This window comes from Belonocnema kinseyi, chromosome 6 (assembly GCF_010883055.1).
Source record: "Belonocnema kinseyi isolate 2016_QV_RU_SX_M_011 chromosome 6, B_treatae_v1, whole genome shotgun sequence".
NCBI lineage: Eukaryota > Metazoa > Arthropoda > Insecta > Hymenoptera > Cynipidae > Belonocnema > Belonocnema kinseyi.
The window spans coordinates 4,762,753-4,785,478 of NC_046662.1; the positions used below are offsets into that span (position 1 = coordinate 4,762,753).

General features: G+C 26.7%; 2 protein-coding genes across 10 annotated transcripts in view; one reads left to right on the top strand and one right to left on the bottom strand.

Annotated features, from left to right (window-relative positions):
* LOC117174377 (vacuolar protein sorting-associated protein 13D) overlaps positions 1 to 22,726 on the bottom strand; it is a 277,354-nt gene that overhangs the window by 90,325 nt on the left and 164,303 nt on the right. For both annotated transcript variants that reach the window (XM_033363451.1, XM_033363449.1), the window contains exons 2-3: positions 2,902 to 3,092; positions 2,585 to 2,816 (exon numbers count right to left, since the gene is read on the bottom strand). In XM_033363451.1, the coding sequence (XP_033219342.1) occupies positions 2,585 to 2,816; positions 2,902 to 3,092 (423 nt within the window). The remainder of the gene's footprint in view (positions 1 to 2,584; positions 2,817 to 2,901; positions 3,093 to 22,726) is intronic.
* Positions 15,059 to 22,726, top strand: part of LOC117174380 (ATP-binding cassette sub-family G member 1-like) — a 48,734-nt gene continuing 41,066 nt past the window's right edge. For 6 of the 8 annotated variants that reach the window (XM_033363463.1, XM_033363465.1, XM_033363459.1 and 3 more), the window contains exons 1-2: positions 15,059 to 15,120; positions 21,063 to 22,007. In XM_033363463.1, coding sequence (XP_033219354.1) covers positions 21,210 to 22,007 — 798 coding nt within the window. In that variant the 5' untranslated portion in view covers positions 15,059 to 15,120; positions 21,063 to 21,209. The other 2 variants (XM_033363466.1, XM_033363461.1) reach the window with 2 other exon arrangements.

Here is a 22,726-nt window from a genome sequence, read left to right on the forward strand (position 1 = left end):
AAATCGAAAAAGATAAAATTTATTCAAAAAAAAAAAGGAAGAAAGAATTTCTGAAACAAAAAGACGAATTTGGCAAAAATAAAGATTTTTCACTCAAAAAATAAAGAAAAGTTGTTCTAAATTTTTGAACCTTCAAGCCAAAAGACGAATTTTTTCTGCAAAAATTACATTTTTTAAACAACTTATTTAATTTTGAACATAATTGTTGAACTTTCAACCTAAAATGATGAATTTAAAAAGTTAGATAAAAAGTTTCATAGTTTATACTTAAATCGAAAAAGATAAAATTGATACAAAATAAGAAAAATTTTTAAAACCAAATAGGCAAATTTTTTACAAATAAAGATATTTCACTAAAAAAATAAAGAAAAGTTTTTCTCAATTGTTGAACCTTCAAGCTAAAAGACGAGTTTTCTTTCCAAAAAACAGAATTTTCAACTAAAAAAAATCAACCTAAAAAATGGAAAAGTGACATTTTCATTTGAAAAATTAATATAGAAAATAATATAAATTTGGAATTAAAAATATAAATCTTCAAGAAAAAAAAATAATTCCTTAACAAAGTGATTCAACTAAATCTTTCAAACAAAATAGTTGAACAATCAAGCAAAGAATAATAATTTTTAACCAAAAAGTTGCATTTTCATTTTAAAAAATGGTATTTCTACTAAAACAGGTGAATTTTTAAATTAAAAAGATCAATTTTAAAAAAAGTAGTTGAATTTTCTGTTACTAAGATTTTAGTTGTCTTTTCGCGATCTGAATATGAATGGTAAAACAAGAAATAAGTTTCGACGCAAAAAATGCAATTTTCGATCTAAAAAGGATGAATTTTAAAGAAAATAGTTTAATTTTCAACCGAATAGTTTCATTTTTACCCAAGAAAGACGAATCTTTAATTTAAAAAAATCTTAATAGTTGAATTTCATCTAGAAAAGATTTCAGTTCTCTTTTCAATACTAAAATGTTAAATTTAAATTAAAAGTAAATTTTTTACGAAATACTTAAATTTTCAAAAAAACGGCAGAGTTTTCAACCAAAAAGTATGATTTAAAAAAAAAAATGTTAAATTTTCAACCGAATAGTTGTATTTTTATCTGATAAAGATTTAATCTCTGCAAAAACACGCAAATTTAAAAATAAAAACGACAAATTTGAAAAAAGTCGAATTTTCAATCGAATAGTTGCATTTTTATTCAAGAGAGTATAATTTTTTTCTAAAATAGATAAATTAAAAAAAAACTTTGATAAAATAGTTAAATTTTTGTCTAAAAAAGATTCCAGTTCACTTTCCAAAACCAAAATGACAAATTTTCGAAAGAAGAGTTGAACTTTTATCCAAAAAGATTTTCATTGAATTTTCAAATGAAAAGATTAATTTATTTAAAAAAAAAAGAATTTTCAACTAAAGCAGATAATTTTTCAAGCAACAACTGAATAATTAAATTTTAAGTAAAAAAATTAATGTTAAACCAAAGAGATGAATTTTTAACTAGAAATATATAATATTCAACTGAAAGACTAGTTGTATTTTCGGCTAAAAAAATTGTTAACAAAAAAACACCCAAAAGGAGATTAAATTTAAAGAAAAATATCATTTTCTAGCAAAAAAATCGAGTTTTCTACAAGAATACACTAATTTTCAACGAAATAGATGAATTTTGTAAATAGAAAATATTAATATTAACACCACAAATTGAATAGTTAAATTTCAGTTGAAGAAATTAATTTTCAACCAAACTAATACATTTTCAACTGGAATAGTTGAATTTTATGCCAAAAAGTTGAATTTTCAACCATAAATTAAATTTTCTACAAACAAGGCAAATCTTTCGCCAAGTAGACAAATTTTCGAAAAACCATTTAAAATTCTAAGTAAAAAATATCAATTATCAACAAAATAGTTGACTTTTCATCCAAAAAAGGTACATTTTCAACCAAAAATAGAATGGTGAATTTTTCTGTTAAAAATCTAATTCCTGTTCCCTGTTCGAAATTAAATTATATTTCTTTTCCAAAACTCCCTGTTCGAAAATAAAAACGATAACTGATTTGTAAAATGCCTTGTTTCTAGTCAGGATAAATGGGGAGTAATCAACCAAAATTTTAAAACGCAAAAAATTGCGAATACTTTTTCTTATAATAGAAAATAATAAACATTCAATAATAAATTCTTATTTAATTAGAGTGAACTAAGATAATCTGAAAAAACTGCGATTATAGATAAAGTAGAAATCACTTTTATAAATTGAGCAAAATTATTAAAATAATAAAAAAAATTATTTTTTTTCCGCGATCAGAAGTGAATTCCCGGCATTTAACATTAAATTAAGAAAAAAGGATTTATAGATTCGGAGGGAGGATGACCGAGATGAATTGAAGATAAAGGAATATGTCAGGAGAATGCGCTGAAGATTTTAGGAGAGGATGGATTGGATAAAGAGTCGATAAAAGGTTTCGCTATCGTAAAAAAGAGAAGAAAATAGCAGCAAATATTAAGAATAAGATAATATAAAAAATGTATAGGGTGAAAATATCGTAAAGATAAATCATGCAAAAATAATTTTTTTACTCATAAACTGACCGTCTGAAAGTGCTTTGGTATCTTCGTATCGTAAATGGACATCTTTAATATTCAACTGCAGATTTTCGATAATGTTTGTCACTAAGGACGTTCCGTAATTTAACCATGAACTGTAGCTTGTTGCATAATAACCAGGATCACGTTCTGTGTCCGCACGCCATCTAGCTTCCAGAGCTTCAAGTCGACTTAGTTTATAATCCAAAATAGCTTGATCCTCTGCTTCGTTGTCATACTGGAAGAACCCGTTGATTAAACATAGACTGGATAGGAGAATGATAATAATAATATCAATTTCAATTTCAATAAATAAATAATACCTCGTCGAGACAAATTGGTCCAGCCACTAAGTAGAGTTGTTCTATCGCAATCACCCATGATGCAGTTCTTATTTGTCTAACAGGTACTTGCACACGAACTTTACCAATGAATCCTGCTTTGACCTCAACTGGTAAGCCGATATGACGCAATGCTTCTCGTTTTAAAGGTAAATTCTCAAGTTCTACTTCACCTGAAAATAATCAATATAATTTCATAGATATTTTTTTATTTCGATTTTATTCAGGTTTCGGGAAATTGTGTTTTTTTTTTTAATTATTCAGAGATAACACCAATCAGTGGAGGAAATGCCATTTTTTGTTTAAGAAGGTGTAAGGCCATTAATTTTGGTAAAATTTTCAATTGAAAAAAAAATTAAAGTGCATTAATTTGTGAAAAGTCTCCGATAAAAACATTTGATTTCTCCACTTTTTTGTTTATATAATTTTCCTCAAAATATCATTTAGTAAATGATTTTTTACGTTTTAATAACCGCTTACAAGTAAAGGGTTTTTCAATAGGTACGCTACAAAAGTAGACCGATAGTGACAGCAAACGACGCAATTTTTTCCCCGCTCTTTTGCCATTTCTCTTCAGTAAGGTTTGCCATTTCATCATGGAAAGATATACGATCCAACATCGAGTCGAAATTATTAAAATTTACTATCAAAATTCGGAGTCAGTGGCCTCAACTTAAAGAGCGCTACGTCCAATTTATGGTCGTCATAATCGTCCTGCCAGATCAATAATATTGAGCGTCTAGTGGAAAAATTTGAATCCACAGGTACAGTGCAAAATGTTCCCGTGCCAGTGAGACAAAGAAGTGCCCGTAGTGTCGAGAATATTGCTGCCGCTAGCGCACCAATTGAGGAAGACCCAAATCAGTCTCGCACACGTCGATCTCAAGCGTTGGGCTTATCTGTGACCAGGCTCTGGTAACTCAATGCTTTAAAAGCGGTCGCGTATATTCGACTGTGGCGCCATCTAACAAGCCCGCAGGTTTTTAAGATAAGATAAAAGATGCTTGAGATTATATCCAGATGATTTCTAGATGATTTAATTTAAAAACTTATAAATTGAAAAACTAATAGAAGAAAAAAATAGAAATACATAAAGAATTGGTTAGTTAATTATTGATGTATTTCTGTTTGCTTTTTCTATTGGTTTTTCCATTAGAAAAATTGTTTTGAAGAAATAAGAAGATGATTCGTGTATGGTTGAAGGCAGTTTTTATTTGAAACTTGTAATTATTTTCACAAACATTGGATCCTAAATTACTTTTATAAATGTTGTAGACTTAGTTGTTGCATTGTTTAATTGATAAACGCCGAATTCGTTAAAAAAAGCTCATTTTTAGTATTTTTCTGACAGTACTGGACACCACAAACAAACACAAGACTCTCAAAACATTCGACAGCTGTGATTTGGTAAACAGTAAAGGAGTGAGAGAGATAGATTCAAGCATGGCCACTGAGCGACGTGAAGGGGGGAACGACCGACAGAGCCATCTAACCAGCCCGCAAAACAGTATCAGAAATATAAGTGACCGCGGTTTCCTATACTAGTGTCCAGAGCCTGTCTGTGACGTCGTTGTGGCGTATTATGCGAAAAGATCTTGGTCAGGCAGCAATCCATACGAACTACATGAGTCAACATTACATTCCGAAAAAATTATGGTTTGGTGCGGTTTATGGGCCGGCGGCCTCATTGGGCCGTACTTCTTCCGTGATGATCAAGACCGGTACGTTACTGTGAATGGGAATCGCTACCGCTCAATGATAGCCGAATATTTTTGGCCCGAATTGGATGATATGGACTTGAACAATATGTGGTTTCAACAGGACGGCGCCACAAGCCACACAGCAAATGTCACAATCGATTTATTGAAAACCAAGTTTGGTGAGCGTGTTATCTCACGAAATGGCCCACTCAATTGGCCGCCTCGGTCGTGCGATTTGACGCCGTTAGAATATTTCCTGTGGGGCTACGTAAAGTCTATGGTCTATGCCAACAAGCCAGCGACGATTGATGAGTTTCGTACGAATATCGAACGTGAAATTGCTGCAGTATCGACCGAATTATGCTTGAAAACCGTCGAAAATTGGGTTCAGCGTCTGGACTTCTGCAAGCGTGCCCGTGGTGGCCATGCAAAAGAAATCGAGTTCCATACATAATGGCATCGAATGTACTTTCACATGAACAAAGAATTTCATTTATATCCAAAACCGTTTTTGTTTTATTTAAAAAAAACTTTTGTAGCGTTCTTATTGAAAAACCCTTTATATGATCTTAGTTGGGATTTTTTTCTAAATCTTATAAATTCCCTGCTGAGAGTTCAATGGATGAATACTAAAATACAATTTTCAATCGATTTCAATTTTTCACTGTTTACAATTTTCAAAAATTCTACTGCTAAAAATATTTTTAAAAAATTGAAAATTCATTTTTTTTTACATTTTTAGCAGCTGAATTTTAACCATAAAAAATGAAAGAAAATTGAAATACTGAAAATTGAACGAAATTTTTAATTAAAGAAAACTGAAAATTTATTCTTCAACTGTTGAAAATTGAAAATTTAACTGTTGGAAAATATATACAAAATTAACCGTTAAAAATTTAATTTTCAATCGTCATCAGTTTTCAAATGTTAAAAATTAAGATAAGAGATAAGATAAGAAATTTCAAAATTGAAATCATGAAAATGAACAAAACTTGAAAATAAAACTGCAGAACAATGGAAAAGAAATTGAAAATGGAAGAATGTTGAACTTATGAAAATTGAAAATATAATAAAACTGAAAATTTTATCATCACCTGTTGCAAATTCAAAAAGATACCAAATTTAACATTCATATGTTATAAATTGAAAATTTAACTGTTAAAAATGAAATCTTTTAAAAAATACAACTGTAGAAAAATGGAAAAAATCACGAATATTGAAGAAAATAGAAAATGTAATTTTCAACTGTTCAACATTCCAGAAAATTGCTGAAAATTGAGAAATATTTTAACGTCAACTGCGGAAAATGGAAAAAACTAAAGAAAATAAAAAACTCAATTGTTAAATACGGAAGAAAATTGAATTTTGCAAATAATTCAACGGCTGAAAATTTTAGATTCAGTTTTGAAAAATTGTTTTTTAAGTTACAGACGCTGAGAATTAAACTGTTGAAAATTGAGGAAAGTTGAATTTTCAATTTTTTTAAATTAAAAAAAATGAAAGTACAACTGTAGAAAAATGAGAAAAAATAGAGAATATTGAACTTCTGAAAACGGAAAAAATTGAAATTTCAACAGTTGAAAATTGAAGAAAATTTAAAACTTTATTTTCAATTTTATAACAAAAATGAAAAACTCTACTGCTAAAAATTAAATAAAATTAAAGATAATTCTATTCCTGAAAATTTGAAATTCAGTCTTGAAAAATCAATTTTTAATTTACAGACTTTGAGAATTGAAATGTTCAAAATTAAATAAAATTGAAGAAAATTGAAGAAAATTTACTAGCTGAAAATTGAAAAGAATTTAGAATTTAACTGCTGAACATTATACAAAAAAATTAAATTTTACTTTTAACTGCTGAAAATTCCAGAAAAACTAAAGCAATCTTTTCCCGTTATATCTAGATAATTGCAGGAGTCTTCGGTTCAAGCTGAAGAAATTTGAAACCCGACTATTTCAATTTTCTCAAAAAATATTTCCAAAAACCCACATCTACAAATTTGTGTGTATGTATTTGAATGAAATTTTAACATAAAACATTTCTTTAAATTTATAATTTTATGTTATTAATAACTCAAGAAACTATACTGCAAAATTCGCCATTATTTTGTGGCCCACATAAATTCGGTCGGAAATTCAACGATTTTTCTTTTTTTTTCTTATTGTATCTATTTTTATGTCCAGTATCAAAATACTTTTGACATTTTTATAAGAAAGGTCAAGTTGATGGGAGACGCAGAAAAGTCTCAGTTAGTGGCTGTATGTGATTGAGTCCGGACAAGTGCACCACGCTAACCATTTTTTGGATATTCCCTTTGTTTTTAAAGATATTTGTTAAACTGTTGTGTATCGGTAGATCTTTCATAAAAATATAAATCATTATTACCACGAATACCCTTGTAGAGTTATTATTTTCTACAAAGTGAATTATAAATTTTTAAATAATGATTTAGGATTCTGAAAACGTAGAAAGTAATTATAAAACAAAATTTTTCTAGAAAATTAAGGAACAGCTCCAAAGAAAAATAAATAGGAAATAACTAGATGATTGCGAAATTCTCGTCTAAAGTTTCCTTATATTTCTTTGTTATCAAAAAGTTTGTTTGAGAACACTTAACTACACAGGCTACGTAATCACTCCGCCTGATGCTATAAATACTGGTTTACAGTTACTTAATAATTAAATGAAACAAAGTGTCTCGAAACGTAATGTTTATAAACTTAAGTAATTATTATCGCTTAATCTTTTATTCATAATCATACATATTAATGGCAGAAAAAATGCGACACTTCGCGCATGCATCTTATTGTGCAAATGTAATAATCTTAATCAGCAAAATGTTAGAACAAATTCCAGGAAGTTTAACAGAATTTTAGAAGTTTTAAAATAAATCTAAAATACTAATTTAAAACTTGAAAAGATAAGAAATTTTATAAACAAAATGTAATTTTTTAAATTTCAAAACATTTCAAAATATTTCCAAAATTTTATAGAAAGAATCCGGAAGATTCGAATCATTCGAAAAAATATTTGGAAGGTTGGGAAGCTTTGAACAGATTCAAAAATAATTTAAAACTTGTAAGAAGTCCAACAAATTAAAAAAAAGTAGACTTCAGAAGATTTCGAAAAAGAAACTTTTTAAGAATTTTGAAAGGTTTCAAGAGAATACAAATTTTTCGATTTTTAAATTTCAATCGCAAAAAATAATCCGAAAGATTTTAAGGCAATTTTTTTAGCTGCCCAGATTTTTTTTTTCAATTTTAGGAAAAAATTTGTAGCATTTTAAGATATATTTATAAAGCTTAGAATTTGAGATCTTCGAAAATCTTCTCGAATTTTCTCAAGAATCTTACGAAAATGATATATAACTTTTAAAACAAACTGATTATATATATATTTCCTTTGTCTCAGTTCTACGAATTCACTTTTATTTAAAAATCGAAATCTAAATGTGTCTACTTCTCCAAACATAAAAAAATGGGTATTCGATGATGCTATGTATTTTAAATTATATTTAAACTAGCAAAAAGAGAAATTTTGAATGTGAATCATTAAACTTAAAGAATTTTGAACATATTTTTGTAATATTTTTTTGCGTGCAATAGGTAAAAAATAGTGGAATATTTTGGAATATTGCAAAATAATTTAATTGTAAAGACTTATATTTTAAAAATATGTAATTTTAAACGTTTTTAAAAAATGAATGTTGAATATTCATTAATTTTGAACGTTTTTAGTTTTAAATTACGTAATTTTGAATTTTTTTAAACATCTAGTTCTATTCAGAAGATGCAAGATTAACAAGGCTGTTAGTTTTGAAGTTGAAAATTCTTCCACTTTTCATATGAATAATTTAAAATAATGTAATTTTGAATGTTTTTTTTGTGTGGAATAGGTCGTTTTTGAAGAATGAAAATTGAAAACTTTATAAATTAAAGAAACTTATAAATAAAAAATGTTAAATTTTGATAATTTTGATATTCAAAGCTCAAGAGTTTTCAATTCTAAATCTTGAAAATCGAAGACATTTGAAATGTAAGTCATGAAAATTGAAAAATCATCAGAATTAAAAAGTGTGCTGTTTTAACAATTTACAACTTAGAAGTCAGAATTAAGATTCTTGAATTTTGCAAATATATAATTGCAAATAATTAAATTTTAATAGAAAATGATTCAATTTTAAACTGTATTTTTGGAAAGTTCAATTTTGAAAATCCAAAGTTAAAAATGATTCAATTTCGGAAATGTGCAATTGAAAGTTCTTCCTTTTTTAATATGAATAATTTAAAATAATGTAAATCTTTTATTTTTTGTGAAATAAATCATTTTGAGGAATTAGAATTGAAAAAACTTTATTTGAAAATTTATAAGTAAAAATTCTTTAATTTTAATTTTAATTTTTCAATTCTAAATCATGAAAATAGACGAAATTCGAAATATGAGTCATCAAAATTAAAGAATTTTCAATGGTAAATTAAAAAAAAAATATATTTTTTAATACTTTCTAAAAAACTTTTAATACTTGTAATTGAAGAATCTTCGATATTTAATATAATAGAAAATGATTCAATTTTGAATGCCTTTTTTCGAAAGTTCAATTTTGAAAATTAAAAGTAAAAAAAGATTCTTTTTGGAAATTTGCAATTGAAAGTTCTTCCTTTTTTAATGTGAATCATTTAAAATAATGTAATTTTGAATGTTTTCTTTGCGTGAGGAATAGGTCATTTTTTAGGAATAAAAATTGAAAACTATTTAATTTAAAAGATGTATAAATGAAAATTCTTAAATTTTTAAGATTGTTAAGATCAAAACTCGAGAGTTTTAAATTCTAAATGTTGAGAATTGAAGAAATCTGAAATGTGAGTAATTAAAATGACAGATTTTTTCATCGTAAATTTCAAAAAAAAATTTTTTTAAATACTTTTTAAAAATGTTCAGTTTTTAATACTTTAAACTGAATATTCTCAATATTCAATTATGCAATTTTGAATGTCTTTTCTTGGAAAGATCAATTTTGAAAATTAAAAGTGAAAATGATTCAATTTTGAAGATTTATTTTTTGGAATCTTTTATAATTTTTGACATTTTGTAACATGTAATTTCGTGTATAAGAACAGAACTATAGGTGTAATTATTATTATGGACGAGGTGAATTAATATATTTGAAGATTATGATGTATTATTAATTATATTAAAAAATTAATAATTAGTACATTAATAATAATTCGGATAAATTAAAGAATAAATCAACTAAAACTTCGAAATTGAAATATAAGCATTGTAACTGGTAAATAGAAGCTGTATCCTAACACTAACATTGACTTACTTATTGAATAAATTGCAAAATATGTACTGGGTCACGTTTTTACAAAGCCACATGTCTTCATTTGTATCACAAAAACATTGTTAAGAGCTATCAATCATGATAAGCATGTACTTGTGCATTGTTTTTATTTTAAACGCAGCGATTATCGCAATAACATCTGTAACCAGCGTGATCAAAATCTACAAATGCTTCCCTTTCTGTTTACTGAAATTAATTTTCTTTATTCCAAAATAGTGTCAATTTTGACAAATCTTGACGAATAAAGTATTCAGAATTTTCCAGCTAAAAATAGCTTTTCTATTATTAATTATTTTTGAGAAAAAATATTATTATCCTTACTACAAGAATGAGAGGACCGGGTCTTAGAGAGTAAAATTTAATTATAACAAAAAATAATTGTACTCAATTATATTGCACCCTGAAGCCAAATTTACAAATAAATATTTTTTCTACAACTAAACCAAATTTAATTTCTTTTTAAATAAATTAGTAACCAAAAAAGTTCGAAAATATAATCCAAACTGGATAATTCCAAATTAAATATTAAAGAGTATAGAATTTTAAACTGAAAATTGATCAATTTTAGAATTTTCCATTACATTTAAATACCTTTAAAATTAAATGTTGTGAAATTGCACAATTTTCAATTCTATATTTTCTAAATTAAAAATTTTTCAAATATAACAACATGAAATTGTAAAATTGCAGAATTTTAGAATTAAAGAATTTTACACTCTGTATCTTCCTAATAGAATTACATATTAAACAACACAAATTTAAAAGAGCAACATTTTAGGAAAAATGCAAGTAAGTGTAAAAGACTTTTAGAAGTTTTAAACATAATTTTAAATAATTTAAACTTTAAAAGATTAAAATTGTTGCAAAACGAAATGTAGATTTTTTTAAGAATCGAAGAAAAAGTTTAAAGTTTGAGAAATTTTCAGAAGTTTCGAAAAGAATCGAAAATAATTTAAAATTTGAAGAATATAAAATGTTTTAAAAAAATGTAAATTTCTAAAGATTTTGAAAAAATAGTTTAGAAGTATTTTGAGAATACTGCAAAGTTAAAAAAAAATTTCTGAAGGTTTCTGAAAAAAATTTTAACATTTATTTTTATTTTGAAAATTAATTTTAAGAGAAAATTTACAGATATTTAAAAAATTGTTCAAAGATTTCCAAAATTTTCAACAAGAAAGTCCGGAAGATTTGAATCATTCAAACAAAAATTTAAATGCTTTAAAAGTTTTGAAAAGATTTCAACAAATTAAAAATAAATGTAGATTTCTGAAGATTTCGAAAAAAAAGATATTAAAGAATTTTGAAAGGTATCGAGCAAAAATTTTTTTTTCTTAAGATTCTTGGAGAATTAAAAAAAAATTGTTAAAAATCAATTTCAAAATTTGTATATTCATATGCCTAAAATATTTTAAATATATTTTTCATTGCAAATCATCTATATTGTACTATTTTAAAATAAGAATTCAAAGTTACATTTTTACAGTTACAGAATTAAATAATTTGAGGATAAATAAAACTTTCAAATGAATGAATTTCCAATTGTAAATGTTAATAATTTTAAAATTTCAAATTTCAAATGATTAAAATTGAAGAATTGTCAATTACAAGTACATAAATTTAAAATAAAGTTTTTGAAGATTTCATAATTTTCAATTCTATATTTTCTAAATTTGATACGTAAATTATTAAAAAAAATTTTAATGTTTAAGATTTAGAATTAAAAACAAATGAACTTTGATCTTCAATATCATCCAAATTGAACATTTTAATTAATACATCTCTAAAATTGGATAAATTTTCATTTTAAATCTTAAAAATTGACCAATTCTTTGAAATATAAAAACTGAATCATTTGCTTCTCTATAATTCCAAAAATCAAGCAATTTCAACGGTAGCTCTTCGAAATTGTAGACATTTGAAACGTGAATCTTTGAAATTGAAGAGATATTAATTTTGAACATTCAAAAATAAATATGAGGTAAGTTTCAAGTTTTTAATTGCAGAATTATTTAATTACAATTATTTATATTTGAAATTTCTTCAGTTTTGAAGATTTCGAAATGAAAACTCTTGACTTATTGTCTTCAAAATCATTAAAATTTAAGAATTTTTATATATAAATCTTTTAAATTGAAAAAAAATTTTAAATCTTCTAAATCCAACTATATAATGAAAAAATAAGTTCAAAATTACATAATTTTAAACTATAAACATTCCAAATTAATTAATCTTTAATTTTAACTCTTCAAAAATGAAGTATTTTAAATTTAAAATGGTCAAAACTGAAGAATTTTCAATGGTAAAACTTAAAATTTGAACTTATGTTTAAAAAAAAACGTCATAAATACTTGTCAAATATACATGTTAAAAATTGAAATTGAAAGGCTTCGAATTCTGGAATTCGTAAGAATTAAAAAAATCTCAACTCTAATCATCACCTTCTGTCTATATTCAATTTGTAAAAATAAATGATTTAATATCAAACATAATTAAAAAATTATTTTAAACTATATAAAAGTGCACCATTCCCCTTAAAAAATATTGTTTCTTCTTTTCGACACGTATAAATTAAAGTAATTAATAAATATAATCCTCTAATTTTCCGCCTTTTCGTGAAAAAATTATCCTAGTTTTCCTTTTTTGAGCTAATTATGATTTATTTGGATTTTTTTTAATACCAAATTTTTCTCATACATAAAATGCTACGTCGTACTGATAGATTATTATTATTCCTATTAACACTCTCTTTAAATAATGCTATCGAGTTGCAATTTATTATTGCTTGTCACTATTTTTTCTTAGATAATTGCTAAAAAGTTTCGCGTGTTTCTGAATTTATTTACTTTGCTTTGGCTTTTTAGCCATATTGATGATATTAAATCAAAAAATATTCAATTTAAAAAATGTATACAATAAAATTCTTATATTATGATGACTTTGATGATCAAAATTCAAAAGTTTAAAAATCGAAATCTTTCAATTTAAACAAATTTCAAATATAAATATTTAAAATTACAGAATTTGTATTTGTAAAACTTGAAATTTGCCTATTGTTTAATTCGTAAAAATAAAAATTGCAAATTTATTGATAAATCAAAATATTTCAATTTGGAGTTGAGAGTGGAAATTCTTGAATTTAGAGAATATAGGATTGCAAATCACTCAATTTTAAAATCGTATAACTTAAAAATAATACTTAATTTTGAACTATTTTATAATTTGTTGGTAAATATTACTGTTGATGAAATGGGATGACTGAAAAATCCCAAAAAATAAAATTGCCGACATTGTAAAATCCCTGAACTTGAAAATTACCAAATTATAATATTCCCCAACAATATAATTATCGAATTGGAAAATTCCCGAATTTTAACAATTGCATTTTTTTAAAAATACTATTTATTTATTAAAAAAAGAATAATAAAATATTTAAACAAATTTTAGAGCTTAAGTTTTTAATATTATTGTCTGAATTTAAAATGACAATTGAAAAGAAATGTTGACCAAAAATATATATTTTTTTAAGTATTGTTATTTTAAATTCAAACAATAGTCATTGAAACTGTGAATACTGAAAATAATTGTTTTCATACAAATATTTTATTATTGAGAAGGTAAAGGATGTGCTGGGTACTAAAGAGAAAGAGTAAGGGGGAAGAGGGGGCTGGTGAAAAGGGACACTGGCTGATGGGACGAGGAATTCTGGGGAAGTAAAGAGAGAATGACGGAGTTTGTAAGAAAATGGAGAAAAGGGGAAATGGAGAAGAAGTACAACAGGGGGAAAAAGAACATGAGAAGATGCTGGGAAGAAAAAGAAAAAGGGGAGAGGAGAACTATATAGCAGAAGTAGAAAAAGCAATCAAAGAAGGTATGGCGTGGGATGTGTAAAATAGGGAGAGAGGGGAGGTGGGATGGAGAATAAAGCAATAAAGTGTGGAGGAGAAGGGGTTAGGGATGGGATGTGGAAGATCTGCAACAAGGTCTGAAAAGGGGAAGGGTGGCCAGTAGAGAAAGTGAAAGGAAAGAAGGTAGAGGAATACAGAGGGATCAGTTTCTTGCCGGTCGGTTATAAAATATATGCAGAAATCTTAAGAAATAGGTTGGAGAGTCAGCTAGAACAAAAAGAAAGTATCCCACATAATCAGACGGGATTTAGAGTTAGAGCTATTAGTTAAACAAGGAGAAGAAAGATGGACAAAGATTATAGATTCGAGGTGAAAAAGATGGTATATGATTGTGAAAGGGCTGACGGAACCAGAATATCTGCCAAAAATAAAAAAAGAAGACAAATGGAGTAGGGTGATACGGTTTAGAATGGGAGAAGGATTGAGAGCTTGTAGATATTAGATGGATGAAGAGGAGAATCTATGTAGAGTATGTGAATACGAATTGGAGTCATGGGTACATGTTTTAAAGAGGTGATCAGGAGAGGAAGATGGGCAGTTGAGTGTGGATGAGTGTGTAAGATGGATTTTGGATGGTAAAGGACAGGGAATGATGTGGATGAAGAAATTGGAAGAAGTAAGGGAAAAAAGGGAGCAGGGCAGAGACAAATGGGTTATCCTGAAAAAGGATAGTAAAAAGCAAAAATTGTTTTCAATATCGGGGAAAATGTATCTTTATGGTAATTTTAAGAATTATGAAAAATGCAAAAAAAAATTATTAACAAAAAAAACTTTTTTCATAATTAGTTTCGGTAAAGAAATATTCCAAATCGGAAATTTTATGATTCAGAAATTTTAGTATTAGGAAATATTCGAATTCAGGAATTTTATTATCCGAGAATTTACCACAACGGGAAATTTATAATTCAAAACTTCTATTGTTCGGGAATTCTCCAATTCCAACTCAGGAATTTTATTTCTCGGGAATTGTATTATTCGGGAATTTTATTATTATTTTCAAATTCAGGAATTTTCAGTGTTTCTGATGAAATACTTTCATTTTTGTTAATACTGAGAAAAGGATACTTGCTTGGCATGAGCTCTTTCCTTAAGAATTTGAAGCGAAATGAAAAACTACTCGTGAGCAAAACTTGGTGGGGGGCGTTATACAAATTGCTTTAACAACCTGAAGATACAACTAGTATGCATAATCTTTCGGCGGCAATGTTGGTTACTTAATACTCACTCATAATACTACATTTCATTCAGTGTAAGTCATTTGATTGTTTTTCTTTGGAGCTCCAAAAATTACTTTCTTATTGGCCGGATAATGTCAAGTGTTCCAGTGAATAAGACGAATAAAAAGTGTTTTTTTTTCTTTTCAAGATGGCGTCAATTTTCTAAATATTGCAATTAATTTAGAGCCTAATAAAATAACTGCAGATATTTTTATTAGTTTAATTAGTCTAACTTAATTTATAATTGGTTATACAATAACTCATTAGATAAGTGACTGATAATTTTCATTTAAGTAATTTTTAATTTGGATTTAGAGAGTCAATTTTGATGTTATAAATGTTGATTATTAAATATTGTGATTTTAACATAATTTAATTTAAACTCTTATGAATAATACCAAGTATAATAATTCCATTTTTAATTATTTTACCTAAAATATTATTGACTACTGACGAAATCGAAATAGTTTTAATTTGTAAATAAAAAAAAAATCAACCACTAGTTTGATTTGGTATTTTCATATTTAATTTTTAATAATAAGATTAAAATATTTGAAGTTTAATTTGTTTCTGTGATATGCAGGAAATGGACATGAGTGCATGTAAATTTAGACGTAGCAAGGTCAGTCAGTTTTTACTGATGTTTTTATCAATAGTTTCAAGCCTAAAGAAACTTAATTATAGAGTCAGATTTTTTTATTTCTCAACAAAAAAATATTATACTTCTCATGAATAGATAAGGATTCATTTTTTCCAGTTTGTATGGACTCATAAAATAAAAACGGTTTATTCCTTTTGGGCCCATTTTGCAGATAAAAGTAAGAGTTGGCACTGTAAGAAATCTATTAGTGTTTGTTAAAAACTTTTTCCTTTTTATTAGGAAATTTTTTACTCCGATAAAAATGCACTTAATTTTGAAACAAAATTTTAAAATTTTGTATGACTACAAAATAAAAAAACTCAAGTTTCAGATATATTTAGAAGTTTTGAAAAGATACAAAAGTAATTTTGAACTTCGAAAATTTCAAAATTTGTTTACAAAATATAAATTTTCGAAGATCTAGAACAAGAAATTTAGAAAATTTTTAAGTATCATTAAAGATCTCAACACAATAGAAAAACTTCCTAAAGATGTGGAAAAACTTCAAATAAATCTTTTGTTTTGAAAAATTAAATTTTGAAGAAAACTTCAAAAGATTTCTAAAAATGCGGAAAAAATTGGAGGATTTCAAAGCAGTTTTAAAAACAGAATCTAGTTCGCTGAGATATTGAAATAAAATGTTTAAGAACAATTTTATATGATTTAAAACATTTTTAAAACTAATTTTAAGAGAATATTTAAGAAGATTTCCAAGTTCTTAGAAAGATTCCCAAAATGTCAAAAATGGTTCAAAATTGTTGAAAATTTTAAACCCAATGCAGATTATTTAAAATTTCGAAAAAAAATGTTTGAGCATTTCAAGGATTTTAAAAGTTTTCAACATAATAAAAGGAGAAAATTTTCAATCAAATTTTTTGAGAAAAATTTCAAAAGATTTTTAAAACTGACTAGAAAACATTTAGAACATTTTCTGACAATTTTTTTACATTTTCATCCTAATGAGAAGATATTAGTTTTATGTAAAATTTCACTTTGTCGGTTTTTATTAAATCTCCACGTTTTAAGAGCTCTGAGTCAGAAAAAACGATTTTCACGTAGGTGCCAAAAGTAGAAAAAAGTTGATTTTTGAAAGCCCGACAAGACTATTATGAGAAAATTTTTTACTTTGTCGAAAAGTTAAAAATTCAAATTTTGATTATACAAAAAATAATGAATGCGCATCCTGTAAAAGATCTACAAATTTGTCATGATTCACCTTTCGATAGGACACGTATTTTTTATTTTTAGTCGTTAAAAGCAACATTAAAAATAAAAAATTAAAGTTTTGGACAAACGAAACGATATGAAAAAAATAAATAAACAAAAGTTGCTCTTCCAAAAAATAGCGAAACTTCATTGAAATTGGTCATGGATAAGTTTTGATAGGACATGTGTAGCTTTCATTTTAATTGTAAAAAATCAAATTCAAAAATTTTAAATTAAATTTTTCGAAAAACAACACAAGGTACAAAGTAAAATTAACAGACTAAAGGTGTTCGCCGCACAAATATCTATAAATTTGCTATTAACCATTTTTAGTTAGGACGAGTAGATTTTCTTTCAATCCTAAAAAATAAGATTGAAAATAAAAAAATACAGTTGTTTAACCAAACAATATCTACAAGTTTGTTATAAACTCTGGTTATAAAAATATAATAAAAGTAAAAAAAATTAACTTTTTGGAAAAAAGAAACAAGATATAATAACATTTTATTTAACAATATTTTTTGCCTAATTTACATATGCACTGAATATAAATAAATTAAATTGATGGAAAAACAACACAAGCTGCAGTAAAATGCTTAATAATCATTTTTATTTTAATATAATGCGCATTTTTTTAATGATAAAAATATTTTTGTTCCAATACTAATGCATATTATAAATCATAATAATATACATTTGTTGAAATGATATACATTTTTGGGGCAATTTTTTTAAACTTGCAGAATTCAAGAAAAATATAAAATATAAAAATGGAAACAAATGTAAATTTTTTTATCCTTTAAAATATAATTCTAAAGGATTTTGAAAGCTTTCAAGATAATAAAGAATTTACTTAAAATTCATGGGAATTTTCTAAATGAATTTTGTTTGGAAAAATCAAGTTTTAAAGAAAATTTCAAAAGATATCTAAAAATGTCGAAAAAGCAGGGATTCGAACAAAATTAGGGGCATTTTCTGATAGTTGCCAAGAGGAATGTAACGAAAGTTTTGTTACGTTTTTTTCGTACTTTTCTATATAAAATATAACTGACAACTAATTTTCTCAATATATCTTCTAAGCCTCTGATTTTTTGTTACTTTTTTAAATTGAGCTTTGTTCTTTGCCAAATTATTTTAAATTTATCGAAATAATTGGCAAATATAAAAAATGCCTCTTAATTTTCTTCGAATCCCTGCAGAACAGGTTCTAGTCGATTTTAAAGCAATTTTTTTAATTTTGGAAAATTTAACAAAAATTGTAAGAAAAATCAACATGCATAATTTTAGTTGAAAATTAACTTTTTGTTCAAATTTTGTTTTTACATGTCTGAAATCGTCAAAAATCTTTCTGAATGTTTTGAAGAATCTTGAGAAAAATATATTTATATAACCGCAGAAAACAAATAAAAAATAAACAACAATTAAATATAAAAATAAATATTTACTAGAAATTTGTATTGAGGATTGAATACGATAAATTAGCGTTTGAAGAATTGTTGATAAAAAATTAATTAGAATGTAGACTTTTGAACTATGTGTGTAACGTGAAATTACTCTAATGAATGGTACGCAATAAGAATAAAACATGACATAAAAACACGCGTAACGATTATTATCTACCGTATAAAATTTAAATTTGTGCCCTTGAGGCTCGATACTGTCCACACCGTTGTATAGATGGACTTGGAAATTTAGACACGTGTAGATCAGGCGCCGGAGATGCTTCCTACCGCAACCCGAATCGCTAATTCATAATAGTTTTTGTTTAATAAATAATGCAAAATAGTATTATGTATATATATATATATATATATTTATATATACATATATATGTATATACCTAAAAAGATAAATTTTTAAATATAAGTAAAAATATATTTTGAACCACAAATAATATAAAGTTAATATTTTAACCAAAATTTTGTTAATTAAGAATTAAAAATATCCTTGAATTTAAAAAAAAATCAACACAACAGTTGAATTCTAAACCAGAACAGATTACCTTTCAACCAAAATCTTACATTTTAAAAAAAGGTGAAATTTTAAATAAAAACCCTAAATTTTTAACTAAAAAATACCTTACAGTCAATAAATTAAAAAGAATTTTCATTCAAAATGACGATTTTTTTACAAAAAGTTGAATGTTCAACAAAAACCTGGATGTTCAATAAAAACATACCTTTTATCAAATTGTTAAATTTTTAACAAAAAAGTCCAAATTTAACCAAATTGTAGTGTTTTCCAATCAAAAAGCCGAATTTCTAAAAACCAGTTGCATTTTTCACAAAAAATAAAAAATTTTCAAGAACAAAGTTCATTTTGAAACAGATGGTGAAACTTTTAACCTGGAGATTGACATTTTCAATCCAAAAAGACGATTTTTCAATTAAACTGTTGAATATATATTTGTGTTCTCTTATGCCAATAATAAATTATTTTACTTTTTAAACTAATTTTTATTGATTTGATAATATATCAAAGATTAAAATGCAGAAACCTGAAAAATTCTAGATCATTTTTTATTATGAAAAATCAATGTCTTGAATTTGGTATATTTTATATAAATCCTCGGTAAACGCAATTAATTCCAAATAAAGCCGACGTTTCAGAATATACGAGTTTTTTTGCACGTCTAGCTTTATTGCAAAAACAGAATGTAAATGTCATAAGATACAAAAAAAAATTACTAATTGGTTTTTCAATTATTTTAAAAAATCGAGGAAAATAGATTAAATGCTAATTGCAAATTTTGAAAAAATTGAATCTGTTACAAATTGTTTACTTCATCATTTTTTGTTGAATTTTGTGTTTTTGTTTGTGCTATATTCCTGCAGTTTTATTCAATCCTATGGTAATTTGCAGATGATTTTATACCTCAGAAGATAATGTTGAACAATATAGATTTTTTAATGAACTTTTATTGATCTTAAAATTATACGGATTTGAAATATTTCAGAAAATTTCAAAGCATATGAAAAGACTTATAACAAGTCCGAAAGAATTTGGATTTAAACAAATTTAAAAAGAGATGGAAAAGTTTTATTTTTGTAAAAAAAAAAATAAAAACTATATTTGAGGGCAGGTAGTTTATAATTATCAGGAAACCGATACTGATTATTATTTTAGTTGATAATAAATTATTCTCCGGGCTTTAATGAAGTAGAAAAGAATTTTCAACTAAAATGATGAATCGTTAAAAAAAATACATTTTTAATACAAAAGATAAATTTTCAGTTCAAAAAATTATTTTTCAACTGAGATGACGATCTTGAACAGAAACGATTACATTTTTAGTCAAAAAACTAATGTAAAAAAAATTAACGTATTAGTTTTTTTAAATTCATTGAATTTAAAGTAGTTGTTCCAAAAGTCAGATATCTGAAAAAATAGTGTATCTATGATTTCTTAAATAACAATATCATAACTGATGTCACTTCAAATATAAAATATTATTTTTGGTAAAAATGTTCAAAATACAACAACAAAAAACATTAATTTTAACCATGTTTTTTGCAATTGAATTTTTTCAGACCATCGCTTCTTACCATTTGTTGAAAAACGATTGCATTTTAATAAATGACGGTTTTTTCGGGAAAACATTCTCTAGAACTCTTCTGTTACTAATTTTAGAAGTAAATTTTTCTATTGCTTCTATGGCTTCTTCTATGGCTCGAAATCGTTAGAACAATTTTTATTGAAGAAAACATTTTTTAAACAAATAATTATATTTTAAGATTATTTAGTTATTTTTAAACTTGAGAACAGTAGAGCTGTAAAGGATGTTTTCCCGAAAAAAGCTGCCGTTTATTAAAATGCAATCATATGTCAACAATTGGTAAGGAGCGACGGTCAGAAAAATTTTATTTGCAATGAATGTTTTATGGTAAATTTTATAATTTTTCATAAAAATAAGGTTTTTTATTTGTAATTACATCAGTTATGATATTTTGATTCTTAAAATCATAGAAAAACTATTTTTTTAAGATATCTAAGTTTTGGGTTTTAGGGTTACTCCAAGTCGAACGCATTTGAGCATCGAATTGGCGGGACCATGGTTTGTTGGATCATGGCCCTGACTATACTATAGCATATTCTATAATATTTGTTACATCAATCCGATTTTTTCAGGTCCTAGAATGATTCTAATGCCGGGGGCCCGTTAACCCAGCTGTCCAAATCTGCAGCCGAAAAAGCAATAATCTACATCACTAATCAAAATTTATAATCGAGTGTCAATCTGATAAACGTCCACGCTGATAACTCTAGGAAAGAAAAATGCCTCAGTACGAATGCCCAAACGTTAAATCAATTGATATTGAGTTTCAAAAAGTAAAATGTACTTTCAGTCGATTCACAGGCTTACGAAGTAAAAAGAAGCAAATTTTGCACGGCGTGAGTGGTTTATTCAAATCTGGAGAGTTAACAGCAGTGATGGGTCCATCTGGTTCCGGTAAAACTACATTGCTCAACACCTTGACAGGTTTCCAAAGAAACTTCGAAGGCAAGATCATCTACCGGACCGAAAGCGATGAACTAAGTTGGCAAACCTTCAAAAAGTACTCTCGATACATCCAACAAGAAGATGCCCTTTTCGCTTTTTTCACTGTCCAGGAAACAATGTCTTTCGCAGCAGAGCTTAAGATGGATAGGAATCTGGATCGCAGGACGAAACAGAAAATAATGGATGAAGTATTAAATTCTCTGGACCTCATAAAGACTAAAGAGACAGCTTGCGGTAATCTAAGTGGAGGCCAAAGAAAGAGGTTTAGTATTGCTCTAGAGCTTATCAATAATCCTCTAGTAATTTTCCTCGACGAACCAACAACTGGATTAGATATTGTAGCCGCGATGAAGTGTGCAACAGTTTTGAAAAATTTAGCAAAGAAGAATAGAACAATAGTATGTACTATTCACCAGCCTAGCACTGCTATTTATGAATTGTTTGACCATGTCTATCTAATCGCGGAAGGTCGTTCCGTCTACCAAGGAGATCCTATGCAGATAGTGAGCTTTTTTGGCAATGCTGGCCTCATCTGCCCCAAATATCACAATCCTGCCGACTACGCGATGGAGGTGAGGTTGAAACTTCAATAGTGCGTCCTGCAGGTGGAGGTGCTTAAAATGACTGGTTTAAAACCTGATAAAGTACGTCTACACGGATAATAGTCGAATTTCTGCAATTGAGATTGTAGAAACCCGTTTTTTGCGTCAAGACTGCAAAGGGTTGAATGAAGGCAAGTGAGTATTGTACTTGGGACGGAAACGAGAGATTGTCTGCAACAATTTTCTACAATTTCTAGTGTCGAAATTATGTTTAAATATCCTCACCAGTCGTGCTTTTTAGCAATTAGCAGACTCGATATTGTAGCGGGTCGCAGTGATCACGGAAAACCTGGGCCATCACTACCCTGGTTGCCGGTATCTGTCGTAAGAAAACACTTTATCTTCAACTGAAAAACCAACGGCAACATTTGTCGCAAAAAGCTCTCTTTGTATTCTCCAATTTGATTGCTTATAGTTTATGTGGTAAAAATATGACATCAAGCAATTAATCCGTGTAGACGTAATTTGCCAATGAAATACAGTATTCTTATGCGAACCAAAATTTTAGAAGCACTCTTGACGATAATGCAAAAATTAATTATAATTATCATTACAATTGTGTTTTGTTTTTGTTTAATTTTTTAATTTTTTTTATACCAGGTGTATACATATGAAACCGGTATTGCCATTTAGCGGCCAGTAGGCACACTTGTAGGCACTGTCGGAACTTACCATTTGTGCTAATTGGC